This window comes from Sander lucioperca, chromosome 12 (assembly GCF_008315115.2).
Source record: "Sander lucioperca isolate FBNREF2018 chromosome 12, SLUC_FBN_1.2, whole genome shotgun sequence".
Taxonomy (NCBI): domain Eukaryota; kingdom Metazoa; phylum Chordata; class Actinopteri; order Perciformes; family Percidae; genus Sander; species Sander lucioperca.
The window spans coordinates 25,893,221-25,914,948 of record NC_050184.1 but is presented as its reverse complement, the minus strand read 5'-3'; the positions used below and the strand labels follow the sequence as shown (position 1 = coordinate 25,914,948).

The 21,728-nt window shown below is 39.6% G+C and overlaps 1 protein-coding gene across 5 annotated transcripts in view; it reads right to left on the bottom strand.

Moving 5' to 3' along the window:
- The window catches only part of samd10b (sterile alpha motif domain containing 10b), a 44,707-nt gene that overhangs the window by 1,639 nt on the left and 21,340 nt on the right, over nt 1–21,728 (bottom strand). For 2 of the 5 annotated variants that reach the window (XM_031316759.2, XM_031316758.2), the window contains exons 3-4: nt 12,586–12,754; nt 6,991–7,131 (exon numbers count right to left, since the gene is read on the bottom strand). In XM_031316759.2, the coding sequence (XP_031172619.1) occupies nt 6,991–7,131; nt 12,586–12,754 (310 nt within the window). Of the gene's footprint in view, nt 1–1,199; nt 1,222–1,494; nt 1,590–6,982; nt 7,132–12,585; nt 12,755–21,728 lie in introns of those variants that run through there. The other 3 variants (XR_004899055.1, XM_036008323.1, XM_036008324.1) reach the window with 3 other exon arrangements.

Genomic DNA, 21,728 nt, shown 5'->3' with positions numbered 1-21,728 from the left:
ACTTTACTCTCCCAGACAGTTGGCATTTCAGCTCTAAGCTCCCCTCTCCTGATAGCCAAGGAAGAACGCCACCTGTCTCTCGACACAGACAGATGTAACACGGCACTGGAGTGAACCTGATCCAGCAAACGATGGAGAGAGACAGAAGGGTGGAGAGGCATTGATATGACTAGAGGCTTGTACAGACACAAAGAAAACCACTTCTCTGATAGAAACCCTTTTTAAATGAGCTCCCGATGGAGTTGTCACAGCGTAGGTGCAGCAGAGGAGAAGAGGCGGTATGGTAAGAGGGGTATGAACAGCAACCGGGCAAAATTTGAGCTGAGGAGAAATGATGTGTTCCTTCTTTTTCTTTGTCTGTCAAGTCATTCATATTCTAATTCTGAGCTACATTTCAGCTGGCAGAAGCCACATACTGTAGAGCTCTGAGTAAAGCTCTGCAAGGATGGGTAACATCACAGGAGCGGTTCAGAGCAGACAAGACAATTTCCCACGACAACCAAGGTGCTGCCGACAACATATCTTTTGATTTGGGGTAGGGGGTCAATGGTTGGTCATCCTGTTTCAGCTCAATTACCACTGAAGCATGGCAGATGGCTACATAGACTGAGTTTGATGAAAATGTGATGTTGTGTTGTGAATGTAGGAGGGACTGACAGTTTGTTATAAAGATATAACAACAACCAGAGGCTGAGAAGAAGTAGGATGGCACATCCCCCACTGGGCTCTGATCTGAATCCTTCTTCCCAAAGCTTTCCAGATGTTACAACAACCCCTGCATGGTTCACACTGCCCTGAGAGAGGTATGGCTCTGGGCTGTGGAAAACATCATCCTTACCTTTCATAGCCTAGCCTGCTGAAAATACATGAAATACAGAAAGTGACATGTCTAAAAAATACAAACATTATGCACAAAAAGGGAATTGCTTTTAAATGAAAGGGTAACGTACAAGAGGAAACATAAACAATATACTGTGAAATAATGCAATGCAAACAATAGCAGTGAAGGTTGTAGTGGTGGATGTATATACTCCATGTACATTTGCATTCAACTTTGATGCTCTGATTTGAATTTTCACCAACTGTTAGCGATTTTAGAATTTGAGTAAGTTTCGTTATTTAACCATGACCTGAAACTTTTCCCTAAGTTTAAAGTGATACTAACATAAAAATCTATGTTTTGAGTTTCAAACACTCACCTTCTGTAGACTTGAAAGGTTGCTGTAAAAAGTTTATACAGTAGTTGGAGTTCCAATGGATGCCAAAAGTTTGTCAGTTAAAATGCATCCCAGCATTGGTAATGTTTATATCAAAACTTTTCAAACCACTGCAGGTAAATATGACGGTTGCTATACTCAGTGAAGGTTAAAAAAGGGGATGAGTGTTTGACATTCAAAATATATTGAGTGCAGTATGAGTTTAACCATTTTTAAAAAAAATCAAATTTCTTTTTTTGTAGCCTAAACTTTAGGCTACAAAATCCCAAATGCTCACCATCCCAAATGTCCAATTTATGATCGTCAGATGTGGAAGAACTTGAACTAAAAGGGATGTGATTCAAAGTTTGGGCTCATTTCAGAAAGTGTTTGCTGTACACACAAAGAATCACATTTCTAAAAGCATGGCTCAATTCATGCATTCTATGTTAGAGAAATACCCAGCAGACAGCATTCTCAGAAGTGATCTGATAAAATATATGTACAAAATGTTTCTGTTCACTGGGAAAGGAAAGAAAAGAGTTTGTGTGCTCTTGTGAGCCTGCGGACACTTAGCATCTTTTACTGAGAACAAACACCTAACCTTAGAAGTCACCACAGTTAACCTTAAAAGGGGAATTCCAGCAATTGAGTATTGTACTTCCATAATGTGGGGGGGACTTGTGAGAGACAGATTAAAAAAAAGATTGGTTAAATTTGGTGCAGTGGAAGCCATGATAGTCTCTCGTATGGGTCAAGTTCCGAAAACACCCTACAATTCCCATAATGCAACTCAATAACATCTTTCCATCTCCACTACTCCAGTTTGCAATGCAGGTTTTCTGTCAAATACGTTAAGTCTCAAGCCTAACTCAAGACAACCTTGAGGACACCATCATGTAAGACATTACAGTATACAATTTTTTTGACAGGCTGAGTAGTCCTTGCCATGACTATTAAGCTTACCTGCATGTGTGAAATTGGTGAAGTGCCCCTTTAATACAAATGTAATTCTGTTGTTAAATACTTTTCCTAAAATAATTCCATTTACTAATCAAAACTTCAGTAAAACATGGAGTTAATCTAGAAAGACACCTTTCCACATTTTTTATGGCCTCCATGAAACAAAAAAAATATCAATCTCTTTCAGTCACAGACATGCATTTTTTGGAATTGCTACTCCAATTTCTTCCCTTGGTTATTGTGTGGAGAACAACATTTTCAACAATCATTTGCAACAGAAGTAATGTGATTCCATGTTAAGTGTGAAGTGCTATTACAGTGCTTTGAGCAAGTAAGCCTGACAGATTAGTATGGAGCGGAAAGTATAGGGCCCTACAGCAAGGGAACGAAAGTGCTATGAGACCAAGCTTGCTTTAACTATCCATGCTCCATCATTAACCTCTTAACCCATCTCATTTCTTTATCTTTATGATCTGCGATCTCACCCTGTAGTTTACCTCTAGCCGTTAAACATCTCACCTCCAATCGCAGCTCCTGTTTTTTTTACCGCTCGCTTTTCTTCCTTTTCTTCCTTTTCTTCCCTCTACATAGTCAAATCTTATCCCTCAGGTTTGTCTGAGCTCTTTTCTATGATTTGTCCTTTTAATTTTGTTTCACATATTTTATTTTCAAAAGGATATGAGGAGAGACACCGAGAGAGCACTTATTTCTTTAAGAAATCACTTAAGAGTGCATTTTACAAAGCTGCTGATGTGAATAATATGAGACTCTTGTAAGGGTCATGGTAAATTGTGCTATCGTGGCTCAGATCAGAGACAATTCCGGCTTATTTGTATTTTCATCCTCTTTTCAACAGTTATTTTGAGATCAATATTTAATCTTTGGTAAATCCATTGCATATGAATCAGACCTGACAGGCGGTATAGACACAAGGCTCCACTAAATCACACCAGAATTGTAAATTTATTGGGAGAATCTTTCAGGGAGAATAGATGGAAGTGTGTATGGGTCGTGTGCTGTGCAGTTTGAACCAAAACAGCCTGCCGATACATTACAAGTCCAGCCCTCATCCTTATACTTCACCATCACCATTGCTACTCCACACATGTCACAATTTGCTAGTCAAAACATCAGCATCGTTTTCCTCCTATATTTCTTTCTCAACCTTACAGTGTACAAGAGTCTGTGTCACACGGTGGTGTGAGGTCCTGTTTTACCAGCAAAAAAGTATTTCCATTGTTAAAAAATGTAAGTTCTACACAATGACTCATTTACTCATTTACTTTTACTAATTTATTTAAAATTAAACAGGTTACTACTGCACAGTAAAAAAAGTACTAAAAACTCAATTCTCCTCCAGCCGGTCACACCCATGATTCCTTTCCTTTGTCCTCCTTCCTCCCTGCATCTGTCTCACATCAACCTTTAGCAAGCACAGCACACTATCCTGTGGCCAATCTTGAGCTGTGGAGGGGGTGTGGTCCAGTCAATCACAGCTGCTGGTCATCACCTTGATTCCCAGTCCAACATACACCTAACAAAACACAGCAAATCCAGAAAACCATACAAATTATGACTGTTAAAAAATGCAACACATCTACCAATAAAACCAAATGCAAAATAGACAAAGACTAATACAACTCAAACTGACCAATTAACCAAAACATGCAATGTTTGGATCAAAATCAAAAGCTGCTTAAAGTCACATTCTGACATCTGCATCCATGCTACTATCTATGCTGCACTCATGCACAGCGGTGTGCTTAGCTAAATGCTAACATCTACATGCTAACATACTCACAAAGACAATGTTAACATGGTGGTATTTTTTCATGTTTACCATGTCCACCATCTCAGTTGAGCGTGTTAGCATAGCAACACTAAACAGAAATAGCAGCTGGAGCTGATGGGACTTTCTTTAGTTTTGCAGGGATTTGTTCAAAAACTAATTATCGGACAAATGTAAACCTTGACCTGATAATGATGCAGTCACGACAATTCACATGGTTATTACAATTCATCCTGTGGGGAACATGGATGTTTGTACTAAATATCATGGCAATCCATGCAATAGTTTTTTTAACATTTCACTCAAAACCACAAATTTCAACCTCATGTTGGCTAGATGAAAAGTCTGGGGGAACACAGGTCAGTAGGCTTGTCTGTACAAAATTTCATTGCAATCAATCAATAGTTGTTAAGATATTTCAGTCTGGGCCAAAGTGGTGGACCAAATGACATTGGCTTCCCTGAAACCACGTCGCTACCTTGTCATACTGCATGAGTTGTTTCAAGAAACTTGATGACTGAACATTATTTTTGGATATACCTCATTAATTTAAGTAGTTTGTAGGTTGAGATGCACAGACATGGGTTAGCTTGCTGGTTGCATGAACTTTGCTGAAGGGTCAGTTGTCGTCCCGTAGATAATGACAGCACAGGTTATTTTATGGTAAACAGCTTTTTTAATGTTCCAGTCCACACTGAGACCTTTATCACCTCTGCCCTCATCTACCACCTCATCACTACGTCATCACACTCAGCACTCAGAAACAACCCCCATTATCACCCCTCAAGCGTGGAAAGCGGTTGAAGAGGTGCTCGACTTTTTTTTTTATCACCTCTGAATACCCTCCAACCCTGTGAACCTAAGGTGTTTTATAAGGCCACCAAATTAGCTTGCCCTTATAACTTAGAGTCAGAGCCTGCTGAACTGGCAAATTACATTTGCATTGCTCTATTAATATAAGTCTCCAACAGCAATTTCATTATTTCCCCTTACTTACCAGCCAATTGTATTCCATCTCTCAATTTAATTTAGTTTGATTCAATTCAACATGCTTGATTGGCATGGATGTCATTAAAAAACATTTGCCACTGTGTCTAAGAGGAATGACAAGAGATGAAACAATAAATTAGCACAAAACTGATTTGTGGCTGATCCACTGGTATAAGACACATGCACTGGGCTAGAGTCTGGCCAGGGAAAGATAATCTAACAAGTCAGTTCAAGCTGAGATATTAAGTGTTTTCAAGCTGAGATATTAAGTGTTTTTAAGCAGTGCTGATCTTTCATATCATCACCAGCTCAAAAAAAGCGTTGTTTAGTTTGTGTATGCATGCATTTAGAATGGGATTGAATTAATGTATTATAATTGGAGAGCAGCCCAATTTAGTCTGTCATACATTGACTGATCTTCTTTTGTGACTGGTTCTCTTGTTCATTAATTGCAATAGGAGAGTGGTTCTGTTCACTTTTCTTTATTAATTCAAGAATCAATCTTTTATCTGTTTTTGTTCATGATTCAGACAGATAAGGTTTGTTATTTGATTTTAGTTTGATATTTCCCTGAATAGCTTTTGGCAATGTTTTGTTTAAACTATTTTATATTGGGCTATTCAGTGACCTCAGATAAATTGATTACATTTTAAAAAGGCATCTCACAGTCATTTCTATGACTTGTTTAGTCTCTATAGATCACTGGGTTGCAGCACGATGTTCCTTATCTTTTATATCACATTTTGTATCTACCACACACACTTTTCATATTGCTGTGTGGATCTAGAGCTCTTACAAAATCTCTTTCAGGTCCCAAAGGTGGGTCATGGATAGATTAAAATGGGCGTTAAACCCAGAGATATTTATATAATTTGTGTCAAGCTCTTAACTCAAAGCAGACTTTAGAGTTGAGAAAAAAACAGTAGCAGCATGAGCAGCATGAATAATCAGAAAGTGAGAGGGAGCTTGACAGATTGCAAAGACCACTTTATTTGTTTGAATGTAGATGGTGATTATAAGAGCCCTTGCCCAAGTATCAGTTCATAATGATCAGTTGGTGGCAATAAAAAACTTAATTGCTTTGCCTGAACTAACACAATGCTCTATTTTAGTCAGAAGCACTTAGGTCAAGGGAGATTGGACCATTCAGAGAAAATAGTGAATACGCAGTTATTTTTATTGCTTTCCTTTTGCAGAAAAGATTTTGCTCTTTACTGTGTTCCATGAATAAGAAGTCAAACAAACAGCCAAAACCTCCAGACGTATTTTGCACCGAGTTGTAATACTGAATTACTGAAGAACATTGGAAACAACTAAACAACAGGATGCTGCTGCTGCTGAATATAGGTCTTGATCTTGAAGATTATGGTGCCCAAAGGAAAATTAAAATGAAATAGCTGGAAGGTGCTCTGAACATGAAACATGAAAAACTAAGGCACTTCTCATCTATGAAAACTTAGGGTGTAATGCAATAGAAGAGTTAAAAAATATATATATTTGAGCTTAAACTTAAGTTAATTTTCTTCCGATAGATAAGTACCTGTAGTATCTATCAAGGGACCTACGGGGAACATGTGGCAAAGCTTGAAGAAAAAAATAGTCTCCAGGAAACATTTGAAATCCAGTTCTTCAGACAGGAAATTGTGTCTCTTTAATGACTCGTAGCCATCAATGAACACAAAAAAAACAACCAACAAGCACAGCAACAGCCAAAACAGGCTTGTAAGAAGCAAGCAACATGTACTGCCGAATCCAGGTCGGCCTGTTTATTAATGGCTGGATAATAAAAGTGTTTACCGAAGCCATCATTCAGAGGCAGCGCAGCAAATCAAGAGCTCCCATCAATAAAACCACACACAGCCACAAACAATTGCACTTGAATGTCCAACTCCATCTATGTCACAGCAGGCATGCATGGTCTCAGACTGCCTCCTTCCAATTTAGCCAAACCCAACTGCGCTGCACTTTTTTTTTTCTCTCTCACACAAAAACACAATTATTCACAGAGATACACAGAAACATGATTACTGCACACACCATCTTTTTACTTACTTCTACTAAGGAGCTGCAGGTTGCGGACCTCTTCTCTGACTTGCAGCTGGAGGACTTGTTGAAGGACCTCCTGCCTCAACGTCTCCTGGATGATTCCCATCCTCTCTAGCTTCTCCCCGTTTAAACGCAGTAACGCCCGTCCTGCCAGGAGGAGTATATGGATTAAGTTTTTCCACTAATAACACACAATTATTATAACCATAAGGGCTAAGTAATTTCACTTAGCCAATGTATATTTGTCATTCAGTCAACCAGATGGTAAGATTTCATAAAGAATTGCATTACAGATTGAAGATAATTTCCAATCATCCCCTTTATTTATACTTTTTCAGGGTTATGTGCATATGGAAGTTAACCCTGGGGACACACATTACCCACAGTAAACAGCTTTTACAACCAAGCAGCACTCAAACGGTCACAAAGGCAATATGAAAAACTTAGATATTCAAACACACAGACACACACACACACACACACACACACACACACACACACACACACACACACACACACACACACACACACACACACACACACACAGGTTACTATGGGTAGGGGAGCTATGTCCTTCACCGGTGCAGACAGAAGAGGAATCTATCATACCTGCAGCAGCTCTGTACGATGCCCAAATCATAATTAGACTCATTACTCATTATTGCTGCTCACTCTGCATATCATTCCATTCATTCTTATTTCCTTCCCATGGACATCAGACCATCCTCTGTATCTCTGTGGTTCTCTCTATTTATGTACAGTATGTCCGTATTTCATATAGTAAATACTGTCTCAGTCTGTCTCACACACACACACACACACACACACACACACACACACACACACACACACACATCTACACACAGAATCAAAATGTAGATAACGGTACACAATCATTAAACCGCGTTTGTTGTTCCTTTATTTACAGCATCTAATAAGCATGTCTGACAGAGGAGTGCAGGAGATAAGAAGAAAGAACAGAACAGAACAAAAGAGAAAGAGACAAGAGAACGTAAATGAAAGGAGAATATAGTCTTAAGACTTTTGTTCCTTATTTGAGCCCATGAAATATACACATCCTTACTGTAACAGAGTCAGAAGTCATAATTCATAAAACCAGGCTGGAGAGTGGAGAACAGATTTATTTATGTCATAGTGTGATAGACTGAGACAGGTCTGTTGTGACCCTTTGTGTACCCAGGCCTGGGCTAAGTGCCTCTTTAACCAGCTGTAAAAACTAACGCTGGAGGTAAAGTGAAATAGGACTTCAGCTTGAAAAACACATTTGATGAAAGCATTGAACATTTAGAAAGATCTGTATTGAACTCAATCTCTCAGAATGGTACTGAAGTGGGAGTCAAATGTTGGTTAGCATGACAGTACTTTCCCTGTACCAGTTTCCTCTGTGTACAGGGATTAAGGCTACTTTTTGTTTCTAAAGCTTTGTTAAAGTAAAGTGATTAGTACTTTGTAGGCAGCAGACAGACTACTGAACATTGTAACATCAGTAAGCAGCAGTAATTATGATTTACTTTTCTTTACATCCCAACTCTTATGAGATATGATATATTACGCTCACTGGAGCTAGGCAAGCCAAATGCAGATATAACTCTCAGCCAGTCAATGCCTTACAACCAGATAGGCTGGAACAATACAGACAGTAGCTACCTCTACTGTGAGCAAGTATCTACTCCCTTGGAGACAAAACCATTAGAAACAAGTTAGCTTTCGTAATGGTTTAACGGATATGTGTATGTGTGTGTGTGTGCACATGTAGTGTAAAGGCAGATTATTTACTAGTCCAGGTGCTTTCTGTTTCCAGCACATAGTGGAACAACCCATTTTTTGTGAGCACAACTATCTTGGGGATAGAACAACAATAATTTTACATTTATTTTGTGCCCATTTTCAATTTTTTTACACACAGACACACACACACACACACACACACACACACACACACTCTTCAGTCCACACTCATCAACCTCTTCAACCCATCTCCCCAACTGCCCTCTGGTGTGTGCTTGCCAACAGCAGTACTAGTATGTCCTAGAAAAAACATTGCCCTTGGTCTGTGTGTGTGTGTGTGCATGTGTGTGTGTATGTGTGTGTGTGTGTGTGTGTGTGTGAGAGAGTGCGTGTGTGCGTGCGTGCATGTGCGTGTGTGTGAGTACAAATAAGACAGAGCAGATGAATGGAGCTCAAATCAATTCCCCTCAGACAGACTTAATACAGCTCCAAATAATTGCTTGCAGATAGGAAAAACTAGTGCTGTCAAAAGGAGAAAAGAGACACAAAAACAAAAACTGTTTCAATAGAGATCGCTTCTCTCAATTTGGCTTCACTATAAATTGCTTATTGCTGTAACGACGTCTGTGGAAAAGTGGGAAGCAGTTCTGACTCGTCTATAGCACAATAATGACACTTAAAACCGTCTAAAAAGCAATCAGAGAGGGAGGAAGGTAAATACTTCCTTATAAAAGAACAGCCTTTAGATTTAACCTTTGATAGCAGAGCAATTCAATCCATGCTGTCCCCAAAGCCCTATACTGTATTACATGTCTTTCAGCTTGTATATACAAGAGCACCAAGGTAATTGTGTAGCCCATAGTCACATTTGTCCATCACTCACTTTATTTCACTTTCAGTATATATTCTATATAGGCCTTACTGTATGTTCCTTCTATGTCTCCATCCTATATCTGCCTCAACTGCAATTGTAGTATAACATTGTGACTTGCAACCGTATATTACCATGAAAAATAAAATAGAATATTACTGCAAGGTGTAAATTCATACAGCAGCAGCTGGAATGCAATCCAGTCTGCAAGACCACATCTGTAAATGCAATCTATACAGCTTGCAGTTATGAGACAGGATCTGTACATGAGCTGAGGACAGCAGGTGACAGTTTAGTGACTGTCTGACACCCAAAGACTTCGACCCTGCTGACCTACAGTACGCTTGAGATTTCTTATCACAGTGAGGACAGAATGTCAACAACAAAAAATGCATACAATAAACGGTGATCAGGTGTCATTATTCTGAGAACTCATCTAGTTACAGATCACAATATTTATACCAGGTGAAAACAAGGTCTTTAAATCACATACCGCCATGCCACCATTTTCACTGCCAAGCATTAAACGTTTACAATCTGCCGATATTGAGTGTAATCTAATGCATTGCTTTGCTGCAATTGCTTGTCACAACATTGTGGTGGCGGTACGGTGGAGGTACAGTTTTCAGATCTTTCACTTAAAGCGACACTTTGAGACTTCTGAATGAAGAAATAGGGCATTCATTCTTTAACAGATATAAAGTTAAGCTCAAAAGCAATTCAATACACTCAGGAGTTTTTGCTGCTAAAGCCTTACTTCGTCTGGTAGGACATGTAGTTTATGGTGGCTAATGTTAGCAAACTATTGATATGTTAGTTTCTGTGTAATTCCAATTCCTTTTAAGCTAATCTTCTTTTCCTTTTACACTACATGTTAGCATTTACCATTATCCTGTAATTGTTACTTCTGGCCACAGTGGCCACTGTTTAGCAAAAGTTACACAGGATCACTTTTAGAAAAAGTAATAAGGCCAGTGTGAAAATACACCTTTACAAATAAAAGTCCTGCATTCAAAATGTTTTTTTCAGGTTTTAAGTAGGTTTTAACTTTCAGGTACAAACTACTGCACCTATGATATACATTTAGGTAGAGTAGCGTAAATTATAATCAATCGTAGTTTATCCTTCATTTAGCATACAAAACCTGCAAAATAACTAGTAACTGCAGCTGTCAAATAAATGTAGTGAAGTACAACATTTATCTCTGAAATGTATTAGTAGTGGTAATAGAAGTAGTTGTAGTTGCACAAACCAGAATATTCAAATAAAGTACAAATAACTAAACATTGTCAAACGTAGAAGAAGGGGTTTGCCATGAAACCAAAACAAATTCAACCTCAAACTTCTTTATTCAAACATTTTCTGCAAGTGGGTAAGCAGGCAACTTGTTTCCAGTTTGCTTCATCAAACTTGCTTGTATAGAAAAAGTAATCACTGGTGTGATATAGGGAACTCAATTCATCACAAGCTCCACATACATTACTGTGTGTTGTAACAGAATTATAATCACATTGCACACATAGTCTGACAGCCTATGTCATGCTTTTGACCAGCACCCAACTGAACTACTGTATCTAAATCTTGTCTACTACTACTACCAACAATATTAGTAATAAAAACAGACAACAATAAAACAATAAAAGCTTGATAAAATGAATAATGGTACAACAAAAAATGATAGCATGAATCTTTACACATATTAAATATAAAAGCTTCAGAGACACTGAGGAAGCTACACTGATCTCCTCAGGCAGTTTGTTCCACTGTAATGGTGCCCTTACTGAGAGACTGAGAGACATACAATTACTTTTAGGTCACTGAACTAAGATGATACAGACACAGAATCCATTTCTCGGCTGTTGGTGAGATCCAACATCCTTCTGTTTATTGATGCGATTCTTTGATCCTGTCCATATGCATGAACAACAAAAAGACATATTCACCCAACATTTGCACAAGAAAACACAGGAGCTAAAAACCCAGGCAAAATGAAATCCAGCTGGACATCAGCAAGTGAATGCAGAACGTATAATTGGATCTACAGTAAGCCTCTGTCTCTCTCTCGCCCTCTCTCGGTTTGAGAATACATAAATAATATGATCAGATCAGAGCTGCTGTAACTATGACGGTAGCCGCATTGTTAACCCTGAAGCCAGTGTGTATGTATTTGGCAGTGTGTGTGTTTGTGTGTTTATGTGTGTGTGTGTGTGTGTGTGTGTGTGTGTGTGTGTATGTGTGTGTGCATGCAAATGTAAGCGAGTGGTGGCTGACCCTACGGCGCAGAACGGCAATCTGTTCTCTGTGAGACGCTAAAAAAGAAACTGCTCAACCGTCTGGTCTGTCAGTGTGTGTGAATTAATGTGTATTTGTGTGTGTTTGTGTACACATTTGTATGTACCTGCTCGTGTGTATATTGGTTTTGTGTCTATATGCACTTGCATACATTTGTGTGGGCTTGTTAACAAATACACGTGTGTGTGTATGGGGCAGGGTGTTTTTTGAACTCGAAACACGACAACCCACCATTTTTTCTGCGGCTTTCCCTTTCTTCTCCAAAAATAGGCTGTACTCCTTTCGTTACCTCACACGAGTGCCTTTTAAATCTCCTTTGGAGAGATTTGGGTGTGAACCTGTTTCCGGTTGAAAAAGCTAAGCTTTGGAACCACAAACCTGAAAAATAAAACTTGTGTGACATTTGGTAAACCTTTTATGGCATTTGGTTTGCAATGTCTTACAGAAGCATCGCTACTGTGCTTATTAAAAGGAGCATAGGTCAATGGACAAGGTTTTGGAGATATCACCGTCAAGCAAAAACATCTACAAGAGCACTCCTAGGTAATATTTATTGTTTCTGCACTATTAATATAGTTGCAAAGATTAAAATTAGTAATAATTAATCATTACAACAAAAGAATCACAATCAGACACATATGGTTTCAACGATGCTTTGTGTGCATGCATCTTCATGTGTTGTACAGTACCTGTGATGGCGTGATGGGAGAAGGCCTCTACGTAGGTCAGGTAGTTGTGAGGACAGTGTTTCTTAAGCCACTTGCAGACATCCTGCTGAGTCCACAGCACCACAGGTTTGGAAAGACTGGACAGAGTAGGACTGGTGTGATACACAGTGAAGGCTTCGCCCGGACGCAACTGAAACACACGAGAAGCAGAAAACTTTCTATTATCTGATGCACTGTACTGTAGCGTGTGTGTGTGTGTGTATGTGTGTGTACACACAGTATTAGCAAGAGACAGAGTCAGTAGGTGTATTTGTGTTTTAATTTCCTGAAGTACAATGTGACGCAAGTTGGAACATTTTTATTGTTGTTATTTTCTTTTAGGTAATCACCTTGTAATTGCTCTATCTTACTTAAATATGCAACATACTGGATTTTCTAATTAATGTGAAATTAGCTGGGATGATGTGTGCTAATACAGTTTGCAACAAAATCCCTTCTAGTAATTCACACATAGGAAGTGCGCAGATTGCGTATGAATGGAATGGAAAGCAGCTTATTAAGGGTTTATATTGTGCAGCCTGCAGTGTTATATCGTTATAACGTTAACTATAAACACTTAAAAGGGTAACACTTTACAATAAGGTACACAAAAATGTAGGTAGTTACTGAGGAACGAATGAGGAATGAATGAGTGCCGAACGGTTAGTTAATGATTAGTTACTGATTGACTGTGATTCAAACACTAATGATTAGTTACTGGTAAACAGACTGATAGCTACTGTTAAATGAATGAGTAACGAATGGTTAGCTTATGATTAGTTACTGATTGACTGATTCAAGCACTAATGATCAGTTATGACCCTTAAAAGTTTGAAATGGTTAGTCTTCCCTTCGCATGCTCAAAAGCACATGAGCTCAAATGTAACCCAAATTAACAGCGTACATAAATTGTAAAAGCTTGTAGGCATAGAAGGGCAAACAGATGTTCTTTTGATTAAAAGGAGCACTCTGTTTTTTCACCTTTCATCTCTAATATAGAGAGACAAATGTAAATCTGCTATCACCATATTTTCTCACACATTACATTATTCCAATTCTGTCATTCAATGTGGCACTTTGCCCCTCTGCCAACAACATATCTTGATACAGTAATTACATTCTATATATTATTTGTATCAGCATCAGTACTGAGGCTGTTGTGGTCGTTTTTCGCAGGTAATTTTTTCTGACAGCCCCACCTTCATTATACGGCCAATGCCGCATTAGTGTGATTCTGTCATGTTAATCTTTTTTTATTCCTCTCATGCTCCATTTTGCTCTCTCTCTCTCTTTCCGTCTTCACACACCTTCCTCTGCCTCCAAAAAGATGTCAGGCTTTTCTTTGTGTGTCATGTACAGGGAATTAATATGGACATTAATAAAGTCACAACCAGTATAGGCAGGAAACACACTCCTTGTCCCCTCAGCTCTCTCTCTCTCTCTCTCTCTCTCTTGTGTGACCTAGTCTCATATCTAATCCATTCATTCATGCTCTGACTGTGCCAACTCCACAACAAAGGCTTTGGCTGATTTTCAACAGAAAAACGCAGAACTGCTGCCAAATGTTCCACTCCATAACTGACCGCATTTAATAGGATTATGTATGCTGAAATGTCATACACACAAATGAAACTTGCACACACTCTTGTTGCTAAATATCCAATGTTCCTGCCACTTTCTTGTTAATGACACAAAGACCAGCTCCCAGAACACCTTCACATCACAATAAGTGATAGACACAGGTTTCATATTTACATCTTTGCCTGCTGTTGTAATGAGATCTCTTCCTGTCACCAATCAGCCCTATCAAGTTCTGGCTGGTCCAGCAGCTAAGCTGTGTTCTGCTTTGTAGGCCTTAATTGAAAACAACTCAATTTCTCTGCTCCAGTGTGTTTGCTTGTTTTCTAATTACACACATACTTCTAACCCGACTCAATGGAGTGCTGAAGCCATTTTAATAACCCAAATGTACTGCTTGCCCCCCATCATTAATTGAGATTGAGTTGGGAGAGGTGTGGAAATGCTCTCTCTTGTGGATGATTGAGTGTGGACTAGAGGCGGGGGGGGAGCATGCTGATTTAGTCCATGTCATTTCTACGATCCTCACATTGACATAGTTGAGTAAATATTGGAGAGAGCGGGGCCTGCAAATGCCTGGATAATCATTAAGTATGGCCAATTTAACAAGACAAATATATTTTTGTCAAGATCAAGTCAAAGGCAACAAGGCCTGCTGTTTGCACTCTAAGGACCAATCAGAAAGGTCATAATCCTGTGACCTGGAGGGCAGTCTTCACAGGGGGAAGTTAATTTGAGTGCTGAGTTTACAGCATTTCGAGCTGGACACAGCAAGTTAAAATGGACTGCAAGTGACCTAAAGGCCATCTCACTTTCAAATATTGTTTCTGTATTAATCTTCTTAAAGTGATAGTTTGACATTTTGGGAAATACTTACTTCCTTTACTTGCCGAAAGTTAGATGAGAAGATCGATACCACTCTCATGTTTGTACGGTAAATATGCCGCTACAGCCAGCAGCCGCTTGACTGGGGATGTTGTTCCCAAGAGATTTTAAAAGGGTCCAGGTAATATGTTAGAACTGTGGGTGTTGGTGATAAAGGTAAGGGTACTTTAGTTTGTGCTTCTCTTGTTTTTTATGTAGTTTAACAAGAAATATACATACATATAAAACAGAAATACAAAACATGATAGGCCATGTCTAAAGCATAGAAGCAGAGACTAAAAGTGTTTGATTGAAGTTTCATAACAAAAGAAAGAAAATTGTGTTCAAATTATGTGACTGGATATATGTCAACAGGATACACAGTGATAGACAACACACACCGGTGGCGTCATGATGCGCGTCATCCAGAGTTGATGCTTGTCAATATTTCAGGATAAGCCACTGTACTTTTCCGTAGTTTTACCATAGTCAATACTACCATGACTACTTCTATTATCTGCATAGCACGTTCGGTCTGTGCTACGGGTGTCAATTAACAACTGTGCTGCCTACGTGACGCTGCCAATGTAAGTTTCACAGATTTCCCAGTTGCCTCCACAACCCATAACATTAAAGCATTCAATAACTCAACACTATCACATATAGTGCAGTTAAAGATTCAGGAGGCAGATTCATTATAATCCAGGGACCTATGAGAAAATACATTTTAATAGTGTATATATGCTTCCCAAAAGATGACCCACCCAATCTGTAATAACTTATCTTTAATAGTGACTGAACTCCATTGCATTGCATCATCACAGAAGAAATAAAATAAAGTAGTTTATATTCACTGTGGCATAATTTAGTACCCATAACAAATCTGGGAAACAGATAAAGATCTTTGTGTATCAGTTGCAATGATTGATTATTGAATATATCATTATTCACATTTGTTGACACTTATTTAACTGTACTGTTTATGTCATGAAAAACTACAAAGAAGAAAAAGACAGATGACAGGCAGATAGGGAGAGTGAACACAGAACAACTAAAAGAAAGAGCCCAGTGTGCAGGGAAGTGGGTACTCTTTGCGTGAGTAATGGCCTTCATCATCAAGAAGCCAGACAGAAGGGAAATGGAATGATAGCTCCCCATCATCCCTCCTTCTCTTCTTCCTCCCTCGCTTTCCTTCCACCACACTTCGGCCATCCATCAGACTGTATCTCTTCTGGCCAGTTCTGTGTCATCCCCTCTCACCCTTTACTACCTCCCCCACTCCTCCCGAGACCTACTTCTGTCCAGCGGGAGGAGCTCCCTCATTCATTATGTACAGGAGAGGAGGGGGAGAGATGGAGCGGGATGGGAGGGTGTGCATATTTAGGCAAAGTGAAGGCTGTATATAGAGCGGAAGTCTAATGAGAGATGGAGGACAGAGAGGAAGGAGAGAAATAGGGGCAAGGTAATAGATATGCTGTGATATGATGTAGTCAGCACCAAAATGGCTGGGACAGTAAGCCAACGTCAAATGTTTGTAACTGTTAGTTCAATTTGGTTCAACATTTAGGGAAATCTGCTATTCACAAGAGAAGATTGATACCAGTATGTACAGTAGTGCATATGAAGCTACTGTGTAGCCAGTTAGCTTAGCTTAGCAAAAAGACTGGAAACAGGGGGAAACAGCTAGCCTGGTCTGTCAGAATACAATATGCCTACCAACACCTCTAAAGCTCATTCATTATTTGTTTATTCTGTACAAAAAAAAAAGACTTCACTATCAGGCAACCAACAGGAAGTCTCTGCATCTGGCCAAGAAATAGCCCTATCCCCATTAAAACACATACCTTGTGGCCACAACCAGGCTGGCTGTTTCCTGCTCTTTATGCTCAGCTATGAGCTAATTGGCTGCTGGCTGTAGCTTCATATAGTGTACAGATATGACAACGGTATCAATCTTGTCATATAACATTCTTATTGACCCAAATTGGCATATTCATCTTAAGGGAAATTGAAAGACACCTGATACATTATAAATTCAAATGAACTAATTTTATGATATAATGAGCTATTTTAATGCTCTCAATATATTCAACAAGATGAGTTTGGTCTGTGATATCGCCTACCCGTATTCCTGATTCCTCAGATCCTTGTTCCCTTCCTCATCCACATACTCTCTCTACTCATTGATCACTGTGTTTGTATCCTCAAACAGCTTATTTGTCCTTCTCTGCGTGGGTTGTTCTATTGTCTCTTACCCCCCTCTCTACCTGCTCCTCATAAATTGTATCCTTTGCCTGCCTGACACCCTCCCTCCCTGTCCTCCCTCTCTCTTGTTTCCTCCCTTCGATCTTTCTTCTGGCTTGACGTTTGTGCAAGGAGCAGTTTTTTGCCCAATTATGTGCCTGTGTTTCTGTGTATGTGTGTGTGTGTGTGTGTGTGTGTGTGTGTGTGTGTGTGTGTGTTTGTGATTCTTTGTGCATGCTCTGACTCTCAGTGTAACTGAATTGGAGATTAAAAGAAAGTCAGGGGAGCGTGGGGAATCCTTAAGATTCACTCGTTGTGACCGATAACGCCTTTCTTCCGATGACTACCTCTGTCTCTGCACGTCCACACCCTGCCTGAGACTGATCAATGATGCTATGCCAATTAGCAGTGTGTGTGTGTGTGTGTGTGTGTATTTGAGTAAGTGAATCTATGTTTTATAATCTGCACATCATGTACTGTAGTCCACATCTGCCTTTCCCTCTCTGCTCTGCATCTTTTCTCGCTGTCACTTCTTTTTTCCACAGGTTACTAAACACTCCTTCTCTATCTTCTCTGTATGCTCTGCTGTCTAACCTAACAATTCTCTTTCTATCTCCCCATCTACAGTACCGCTCTATGTCTTGCTGGGCTGTCGTTATAGAATCAGATATTTCTCCCCAGTCCCAGAGACCCTGACAGATCCTGACACATGATTCTTCATGTCTCCTTCTCACCTCTCTCCCCCACTTTTCATTTCATCTCATCCTTCATTCAGTAACACTGAATCCTCCCCTTTGTCCCTGGCAGTTTCTGTTGCATCATTTAGCACCTCTGTGTCTCCCACTGCTCAGACTAGCCTTGTGCATATGTGTGTTTAAGTGTGTCACTGTGATTCTGAAAATGTTTATGTGCAAGCTTTTCTGAGTGTGCATGAGAGTGTGTGCGAGTGTGTTAACTGTCAGCTTTCATTAGCTCCGCACAGCTCTGCCTTTGGTTGTCCTCGGGACTTGCAGTTTGTAAATGTCTTGCACTCATGCGAATGTGAGCGGGCTCTCAGTGGGAGGACAAAGGGCCAGATGGGATTTTCACAAAGCTCTCTATTTAGCATGAGTCAAACATGCGTCTCAGACAGAGCAACACATCACTGAGTGGAAGGACAAGGACAATACAGGCTAAAGCATTTCTGCCTCACTGCCCAGCAACTCTCTTATTTTTCTCTCTGTGTCTCTCTACTGTGTCTTTCAAACCTCTGTTCTTCGCTGCATCATACTCCAACACAGCCATTAGCCACCAAGGTAATGCTTCCATAAAGTGTTGCTGGCACATTAGGATGACAAAAAGCAAGTAACTTAGTTTCAAAAACAATTCATGTGAGGGTTGTATGATCTGCCACCTGTATGGTTTAAGTTTGGTCAAATTTAGGCATATAAAATTACTTGCAGGTTAGGCTTACAGATAGTCAGGTTTATGCAGGATGTTAAGCAGATATAATGTTTACCATGCTCACTATCGTGTAAGTAACATTTGCTAGCACTAAACACAAATGACAGAGGAAGGTGAACAACATTACTTTGGAGGTGTTTGGTCCTAAACCAAAGTATTGGACAAATTGTTCTTTTGACCTGATGATGACATGAAAAGTTAGGGGATCATAAAAGTGATTAGAATTCCTCCTGAGGGGGACATGGATTGGCTGACCCAAATTTCATGGCAATCTATCCAATAGACTAGCTGTTGAGACATTTCACTGAAAACCTTAAATGTCAACTTCATGGTGGCGCTACAGGAAAAGTCAGCGGATTAACAAAGCAAGACAATCATAACAACAGTAACTAATGGTGGATTCCATATATTAATCCAGTTTATGGCTAAAATAATGAGCTCAACTAGAGATCACCAGCCTAAAAATCTAAGAAGAAGTAGGCAAAGTAAGAGATCTGTGTATTTGTGTTTTCTCTCCAGTAGTTCACAGTTTTGTGAAGGTCAGCCACTGTGTTCTGTAATGAGAAAGGAAAAATAATCACAGACTGGTCTTTTTCCTTCGCCCACGCAGCCATGCAAATTAGTGAATAAGGGCCTCACTTCCTGCAACAGGCTTAGTTCGGATATAAGAAGGCACAGTGGCTGCTGATATTTCCTAAATTGTGTCTCTGTTATTCCACCTATTCCCCAGTGTCATTTAAAGGTTAAACCACAAGCTGTGTGTCAGACAGTAAAATGAGCCACCCACAAACCCCTCCCCTCACCCCATCTGGCTACCCAAACAACAGCCAATTCAAGGATGCCACAGACAGTGTGCCAAGTACACATTGAGTCATTATTTGGAAATATCCTATTAGTGGAGAGGTCTGCATAGAGGTCCACCTGCTGAAAATTACTAAAAAAAAAGCGATCACATAGGGAATAAATAGAATTATCTCACCGTTGTATTTTTTCTTTCTTGTTTCAAATGATAAATGCTGAATATTCCATTGTGAATAAGACAAAAACACATATTGTTGCATGTACTTTGGAAACAGGTACATCTGCCTACTTGGTCAGTACTGCAAAAAAACGAGCTGGGAGCATCTTTGGTAATGACAGCCATGTTTGTGCATGCATGAACAGCAATATATAGCTAAGATGTCTGTCCTTTCTGCTTTTACTATTTCTTGTCTTTCCTGGTCTGCATCAACATATCTGTGTGTGCGTGTGTGTGGTGTGTGACGTGTGTGTATGTGTGTGTGTGTGTGTGTGTGTGTGTGTGTGACATGTGTACGTACAGGAGTTTGCATAGGAGTACATAATGTGTTATATTAGCTTTGTTAAACAGATGAGGAAGATTCCCCAGGTCCCACCTTATAGTATACAAAAGCTGAGCTGTGTTTCAATTAACTGGCTCCCTCATTACAGCTGATGTGTGCACAGCCAGTGTAATGGAGAATAATCTAATCATCACTCTTGAGAGAACTGGTAGCACGGTCGCCTATCCACACAACTCGCACACACACACGTGCAGACCCATGAACACATGTTATTAAGCTAGAGGTGCACAAATGGACACTGCCAATTTTGCTGGATGCAAGAGACACACAGAGACATCAGAGAGAGCTGGACTGCTCCCCCAGTTGTTGAATAATGCATAAAGAGGCTTGTTGCCACAAGGAAATGATAAGCCTTACTTCTCATGGTATAGAGGTAATTACCCAGTCTCTGTGTAATCACATGGAAACAGCTTCCCACTTGTCTTTTATTAAGCCTTTTATAGCTGTTATAGCTGAGGGGGCACTCTTTTATGAATTATTGAGCAATCTTGCAGTGCATTTGTACATCTTACAGCCTCACAGTAGCAAACTTTCTTGAAAGCAGTGGGAACACTAAACAAATGACCTCCACTGGACTTTCTGCCCTCTTTCATGTGAGCAGTAGGAGCCAGGAAGGAGGCTGTTGTGTCATGTGCTGTTTTAGGTCAAACACAGGCAGAATGCCCTAAAATAGATTTTTTTTTCTTTGTTTTGCCTCTCTCTGGTGCTGCACAGATGGGATTTCATTTTGCACAAGAGCAATGTGTGAAAGCAAATTATGCTCTGGGTGCTGTGCTTACATTATACTGCTGAGACATTAAGCCACCAAGCAGACATTCCTCACCAGCCATTCAGCACTGAAAAGACTTTCATATCCGGTGTTTATACCAGTCAGTTCTGTTAAAGCTGTTGCTGTGGAATAAATGAGTTCTTTTAGACACATGGGTCAGACAGTATTACCTGTATATTTCTGAGTCCATTTTCTATGCAGTATGTGCTCCCTTGTACAAGCACTGTTACATCACAAGCAGTGAGGTAACAGTTCTCGTAGCACTCCTACGTTACATAACCAGTTTCTCTTTGGTGGTATCCAGCACCGGCTAAGGTGAGACCAGCCAACATCATGTACAAGATAAAACAATTAGACTTCCTGGTACTACTGAGATTTGAAAGCTAGAGATGCAGCACTGACGCTGATGCACTAATGCTCTCTGTTGTCTGCTAACAGATTATCTGTCACAGTGAACGTATAGCTTTTTATCCACCCAAGTCAGGGCAGCTTCATTACAGCACTCTTTCTCTTATATAGTTAGAGAGACTGCTTTGAAAATGAGCTACCAGTTAATACACACAAGACGATACTAAATTACGGCAAAGCTCCCCTCATGGGAAATAATGTTTTCTTAAATAAGCTACTTAAAAAAGTTCTACTTTTGAAATATTTCATCTACCACTGTGATGTAATTCAATACATCATTCAAGTGAACCATAATATTAATCATGACTTATGTTACAACAACAGCAATAATTGAAATAAAAATAATTTAAATTTTATTTTATCATATATTTTTTAACAGGCATGTGAAAACATTTAATGGCTCATCTAGTACTCTGTGATAAGACAGCTTTTAATACATTTCACCAATTTGTTTTTTT